The following is a 7,353-nucleotide window of genomic DNA, read 5'->3' as shown; positions in this document are numbered from 1 at the left end:
ATATTTTTCACCAGCCGCCACTGGGCGGCACAGTAATGTTATTTGCTGGAATCCACCAGGCCTGAACGAAAGCAACCAATCAGAGCCAAGAAAGATAGTTGATTATTGAGTCTCATTCCCACATTGTTAAATACAGGCGCATTGGGACCCTGGGAATGAGACACAATAAACTTTAAGCCTCCAACCCAAAGTGTCTTTCTATTTTTCTCGGCTCTGATTGGTTGTTTTTGTTCAGGCCAAGTAGATTCTTGAGAGAGTTGAAGCCGAGGACATCAGAGGGAAAATGGCATCATAAGTGAAAAAAAAAGCGTAATTGGACTCAAAATACTCCACTGAGTGCAGGAGGAGTCATCAACAACTTTCTATAATTTTTCAGGAAATGAATAGCCTACCATTAAGAATACCCGAAAATACCTAAAATCTGACTTTTTTGGGCCAGATAGATGGGTGACATATAGCACAAGACCAGGCTTGGGGAGTAATTGATTACTTGTAACTGAGTAACTTAATCTGAACACAAAAAAGGTAACTGTAATTCATTCCAATTACAGAACAAATAGCACAAAGTAGTCATATTACAGTTAAATTTAGTAAAAAATTGGGATTATTTTTTTTTATTTATTATTTATTACAATTTTAAAATACATCAGTTTCTTTAAAAATGCACTGAGCGGAGGACAAAGTTTTGATGCTAAAAATCTTTTAATTTTCCTTTTAAAGATTACATTGGTCTGCTGTCTTATAAAATAGCAACACTTATTAGTTCTTTTCTCATCTTTAACTGCATATTTGCTGTTGAGGTAATCCAACATTAACGGAAAGTAAACAAGTTACATTACTTTAATAGGTCTACTGTGATACTTGGATTGGGTTACTGACTACATTCAGTAAAAGTATCAGATTACATTTTTAAAGTTACCCTCCCAACCCTGCACAAGACGTGATAAAAACACACATTTTGCCTTGATGGGGACTTTAAGGGCCCCCAAATAGTTTGCTGCGGCCCTGCTGAATCTACAAACGGTTCATCTCCGTGCTTATAGCTCATTGGCTGTCACTGTAAAATTGCATAATGAGTAGACTATCAGCTTGAATGCAGGTTTCCTGAAGGCATGCGCGATTGCAGCCTGATATCTTGGAGTGAAGTTGTGGAGCAGTGTGGCAGTGAGGTGTGTGTGCGGTGTTTTCACATAAAGATGATAACTCTGCTGTTTACCAGCGTTGTAGCAGGACTGCTGGCTCTTCTCCTCTACCAGAGGGTGGCTTATCCCTTCTTCTGGCTGGATTTGATTTATTACTTGAAACTTCGGGGGTACAGGAAGACGTTGCATGCTCGTATGCAGCAAGGAATCATCACATACCTCGACTGTTTTCTCTACCAGGCGAGGAGGAACCCGAACAAACCCTTCATCATCTTCGAAAAGCAGACTCTGACATACCAAGATGTGGACAAGAGAAGTAACCAGTTTGCGAACGCGTTTCGGACGGAGGGTTCTCTGAAACAGGGAGACATTGTGGCTCTGTTGATGTTCAACGAACCGGATTTTATTTGTGTGTGGCTGGGGCTGTGTAAACTGGGCTGTGAAGTCGCTTTTCTCAACGTCAACATTAAAGCCAAATCTGTGCTCCACTGCTTTCAGACCTGTGGAGCCAAGACGCTTGTTGTTGGCGCAGGTACTGCACGTTTTCTCTCACGTTTTTATGCATTTTAACTCGAGTAAAGTAGGGTTACTGAAGTCAGTCTTGCTCACTCTGCTTTGTATGGAAGCCCATTTCCGCCAGTGTGACGGAAAAAAAAATGACTTACAGAATCCTTTTTTTCCTCACATTGGCGGAAATGTGCTTCCATAGACCCCTTCTGAGGCATTAAAAAAAAAAATACCTCAATTCTTCTATAGCCACTCCCCACAATAATGGGAGTGGCTGCAGTTTACACACACATTATAATTCACATTAGCAAGTATGTTGTTATTATAGCACCCACAGTAGGCTATAATATACAGGTACAGCTCAAAAAATTTGAATATTGTGAAAAAGTTCAATATTTTTGTCAATCATTTCAGAAAGTGAAACTCATTATATAGATTCATTACACATAGTGAAATATTTCAAGCCTGTATTTCTTGTAATTTTGATGATTATGGCTTACAGATAATGAAAACCCAAAACTCAAAATTAGAATATTACAAGATCAATAAAAAAAAAGGATATTTTAAACACAAATGTCAGGCTTCTGAAAAGTTCACTTCTATAAACTCAATACTTGGTCGGGGCTCCTTTTGCATAAATTATTCCATCAATGCAGCGTGGCATGGAGGCAATCAGCCTGTGGCACTGCCGAGGTGTTATGGAAGTCCAGGTTGCTTTGATAGTGGCCTTCAGGGTCATCTGATTGTTGGGTCTGGTGTCCTCTCACCTTCCTCTTTACATAGCCCCATAAGATTCTCTTGGGGTTCAGGTTCAGGTGAGTTTGGCTGGCCAATCAAGCACTGTAACGCCATGGTTTACCAGTATTGGTACTTTGGCATGTGGGAAGTGCCAAGGTCTGCTGGAGATGAAAATCAGCATCGTCCATTAAAGCTTATCGAGGAGAAGCATGAACAGTGCTTAAATGCCGTTGTAGATGGCGCTTGGACGGGGGGGGTGTGGACTTGTAAACACAGTGGACAATCAGCAGATGACTGGCTCCCCAATCATCACTTGAACTGTGGAAATTCACTGGATTCCAAGCACTTGGATTCTGTGCCTTTCCCACTTTCTTCCATATCATATGAATTGATTTCCAAAATGACATGCAAATGTACTTTCATCTAAAAAAGAGGAAATTGGCCACTGGGAACAGTCCCAGTTCTTTTTGCTCCTCCAGCCCTGGTAAGAGTGCTTCTGAACCGTTGTTCTCCGGTTCAGGAGTGGTTGACTCGAGGAATGGCGACATTTGTAGCCCAGGTCTAGGGATTCGTCTGTGCATAGTTGGCTCTTGAATGCGCTGGACTCCAGCCCTCTCCAAGGGCTGCGGTTATCCTGTGTTGGTGCTCCTTTATCCTACTATACTTTTTTATTAACTTTTTATGATATGCTTGGATACAGCTCTTGTAAAACCAGGTTCTTTAGCAATGACCTTTTGTGGCTTTCCCTCTGTGGGGGTGTCAATGGACTGTGTTTTGACATCTGTCAAGTCAGCCAGTCTTCCCCATCTTGTGTTACCTTTTCTGGACCAGACTAAGAGACCATTTAAAGCTCAGGAAAACCTTTGCAGGTGTTTTGAGTTAATTAGTGTTAGGGTGTGGACAACGATTTTCCAATGTTGACTGTTTTTTCACATATTTAATTTTTCTGAGACACTGAGTTTTGGGTTTTCATTATCTGTAAGCCCATAATCATCAAAATTACAAGAAATAAGGCCTTGAACTATTTCACTCTGTATAATGAATCTATATAATGAGTTTCACTTTCTGAAATGATTGATAAAAAATATTTAACTTTTTCATGATCTTCTAGTTTTTTGAGCTGTACCTGTACATTGCCCTTGTAGGGCTGCAAAAATACTCTTTGGGGCCTTTCCACCCTCCCCAAAATTACAGTTCCCAGAGCTGCACACTGTATGTACAGTTACTTTTTCTTATGGAAAGGGCAAATGTACAATTTATTTTAGTACACTTTTGATGAATACATCCAAAAGAAAACTTAAAGCAGCAGTAAGTAATTTTGATAAAATTAACTTTTTGACATTTTGCTAATATTTCTCATAAACTACTGCAACCCGCAACATAATATATAAAATATAATATTGTCCACCCTGCAAAAAATATTTTTTTTGTTGTTGTTGTTTCATATCAATATAAACTACCCCATTCATATACACTTAAAATACAAATATAATTCTATTTTAAAAAATGTATTTCATTTGGCTCAAAAGTGCCTGAAAATGACATGGAGCAATATAGGATATAATAATACATAGTGAAATGTGTATATGGCTTTGGGGGAAGTAGTTTCACAGTGTAAAACATCCTACATTCAAAATTTTACTTTAGTGAAAGCACAGAAGTATTATCAGTAAAATGCACCCAAGGTATCAAAAGTACTTGATAGTATTTCCACATTTCAGACTTTTGTATTTGTTGCATCACTGTAGATAAAATATCTTAAGAAATTAAAATGAGGGTCTTAAACTTGACTTCTATAATTCCTTGAGTTGTTGGACTAAACTCATTTTATATAAATATTATTTGTGTAATATATTATACACAATATTATCAGTGGATTATCAGGAGATTGCACCTGTTGTAACATTATCTGTCCTTTATTGTACAGTAAAAGTCAACATTTTGTCAAGTCTGATTGAAGTTTACAAGCATGTGGATGCTATCAGTCGTGTAGATAGTTGACAAGTAGAGAGCAAAGTACCATGCCGTGACTTCTCCCACCAAGAAGCACATCCATGTGTTTGAATGGTATGCAGCTCTGAATCTAAGGGATATGATTGTATTGAATTTGTACCTACATTTTTTCATTGTCATTTTCTTTAAATGATCACAGCGAGACGCAGCTGTCACGCGCTGCTCAAGCGGCCTATCTGAACGAGGTATCAGAGTACTATTTGTCTACACCAAAAGTACAGCCTTAGTGTAGAATGAACAGCCTTTTGTGCTACCAGGTATTATGCCAAAATGTTTAATACACCGGTCCACTTTGAAAGTGTCACATTTTGCCTCGCCTAGGCGTGGCAGTGTCATGTTGTAAAATATGTTACATCCGGTTACACTTTCAAAAAAAAGCTCTCTTGGGTAAAAGTCCTGTCCTCCAAGCGCAGACTCTGTCGCTCTTTATACTTCTGCTGGTACTGCACTTTATACGTTTAGGCGAGGCAAAACGTGACACTGCATCCTCTAGTGGATTGGCAGGTCTATTACACACTTTGGTGTGAAGCTGGGCTGCTTTGTACATGTTTGTTTACTGGCTTTGGTTCTGGCTGATAAAGCATCAGCAAGATAACCCACTGCGTGTGTTTTTTCAGATTTGGTGCATTTGGTGGAGGAGATGCCACCAGATCTGAAGGACAACATAGCCATGTGGGTGGTGGATCACATGTCACCTTCTGAGGAATTTAGAAGTTTACTGGATAAGGTGGAACACATGTCTGGAGAAACCTTAAGTGACCTTCCTAACGTTGACATCATGTCAAACTTTCTCTTCATTTTTACTTCAGGCACTACAGGTACTGCATGAGCACTGTGTTCTTCAGTTATTATACAGTCTACAGGTGGACAGCCACCTTACACTGCACAACATTCCCATCTGAATGGCTCTGGTAGAGAGACAGTATTGTCCTCAATTCATATATGATAGATAGATAGATAGAAATACTTTATTTATCCCCGAAGAGAAATTATAAATATATAATATATAGTCCAAAATGTAGCCCAGTATATAGTCCAGTAAATACAATTATCACAGTTATGTGATCCTTGTTAAGATGAAACTCAACTAATTTGTTATGTATATATTGCCATCAGCCATACAAGTATGAAGGACTTGAACAGAAAAAGCAAATAAAATAAACTCAGATTAACTAAGATTAGCTCAATTTAGTAACAATCTCCTGACTAAATGTGGCTATTATGAACCTGGCCACCGTGTGTGGGAGCAGCAAAGCATGTGCATTCGATCTCTGATGTTGATCAACCAATAGGAGAGATGTTGACCACTTGAATGACAGACCCCCTCATTTGAGATCAGAATATAGAAATAAGTACATACAAGAAGAAGTTAATAAATAAAATGGAAAATTAAATGGGAGAGTAAAAAGGGAGAATTAATACAGAAACAAATTAAAACAGAAGTATCAATTTGTCACATTTATAAATTAATTCATGCGTTATTTATTTTTTATATTATTTATTTTTTGATTTTGGCTGTTTAAGTCCTCGATAGTTTTGATACTCCATATACACTCATTAAAACTAGTACTCCACCAAGTTTTGGAGTAGTAATGGAAGCACAAAACCAGTTGAGAGATTAAAATTTCATAGACAAGACACCCAGTAACTTGCTTGGAAATATACTGCATAGAACATTTCTGCAGTGGAAGTGTCATTCTCTTGCAGGTCTGTCCAAGGCAGCCCGTGTAGGTCATCTGAAAGCCATTGTGAGCATGGCCTTCTTTGAAATGTGTGGAGCCACAGCTGATGACATCATCTACATCACCCTTCCTCTTTACCACATGTCTGCTTCTTTGTTAGGGGTCGGAGGATGCATACACCTTGGTAAGAACAGATGTATTTCAAACAGTTTAACCTCAGCCTTTGGAGTACGTGCTTTAAGGGCCCTTACTTTACCCCCAGTGTCCACCAGACGCACTGTGTCACTTTCTACCTCTGCCTAAAGACAGAAAACAGAGCAGCAAGCAAAGCAGAGGGACCATTGCACAATTTCATTGAAAATGGATGTGAAATTAATATTTAATAGGGCAGTGATTATTTTGAGAGTTGAGATGTAAGGGAATTTGGACGATTTAATAAGTGGAGCTTTGTAAATGAATAACAGTGTTTGTTCTTGACTCTAAGGAAGTTTCCAAATAATTTCCCAATATATAATTTCCTATACGAGTATATCTGTAAAATATCTTTAGTTTCTTAATTGGATTTCATGCCCCTTTCCCTGATGAGCCATTTGTAGTATTAGGCCTTACTATGAGAACAACTCTATCTGTGCAGCTTCAAGGGTTGCTTCCTTTAAAAATATTTTAGTTGGTTGGAATTACACCTAGCTGTCATTTCCCACAGAGCCAACAGTTTAGAGTGTGGCAGCATGACAAAAAATTCCTGGAAGATTTGCCATTTATATTCAGTACATTATAAAGTCAGAGGCTGGAGAAAACCATCATGAAGACGGAAATCCTTTTTATAGACCTTTAAGGAATTTTCACTTCCTCACAAACCAAGGCTGAAAAAAAGTGGAGGAAATTTCTCACTACAGCTCCAGTACTAACATTTGTACTAACATTGTTAGACATGTAGTACGTACAAATCTGAGTTTTTAAGCATTATGTTGTCTTACACTACTTACTTTTTGCCCTGCCATCTTCTGTCTGTTTTCCCCTTTGGATCACAGGTGCAACATGTGTGTTAAAAAAGAAATTTTCTGCCAGTCAGTTTTGGAAGGACTGTGTGAAACACAATGTGACTGTGGTGCAGTACATAGGAGAGCTCTGTCGATACCTGGTCAACCACCCCACGGTAAGACTTCATCCAAAATTATAACATTTGACCAGAATGTCCCAGACCCTCTGCACAAGCCAGTACATTAGCATATTTCCTTTAAAAGGTTAAATGCCTAATTATGCCTCCAGGT

The 7,353-nt window shown here is 38.6% G+C and overlaps 1 protein-coding gene across 1 annotated transcript in view; it reads left to right on the top strand.

Moving 5' to 3' along the window:
- Positions 1-1,082: 1,082 nt before the first annotated feature.
- The window catches only part of LOC118332194 (long-chain fatty acid transport protein 6), a gene marked incomplete in the record, with an annotated part of 9,608 nt that continues 3,337 nt past the window's right edge, over positions 1,083-7,353 (top strand). Inside the window, 3 exon segments of the mRNA XM_035667354.1 lie at positions 1,083-1,674; positions 5,018-5,218; positions 6,108-6,266. Coding sequence (XP_035523247.1) covers positions 1,113-1,674; positions 5,018-5,218; positions 6,108-6,266 — 922 coding nt within the window.

This window comes from Morone saxatilis, unplaced genomic scaffold (genome assembly GCF_004916995.1).
Source record: "Morone saxatilis isolate NCDOM2014 unplaced genomic scaffold, NCSU_SB_2.0 Contig21, whole genome shotgun sequence".
Taxonomy (NCBI): Eukaryota; Metazoa; Chordata; class Actinopteri; family Moronidae; genus Morone; species Morone saxatilis.
This window is presented reverse-complemented; position numbering and strand designations above follow the sequence as displayed.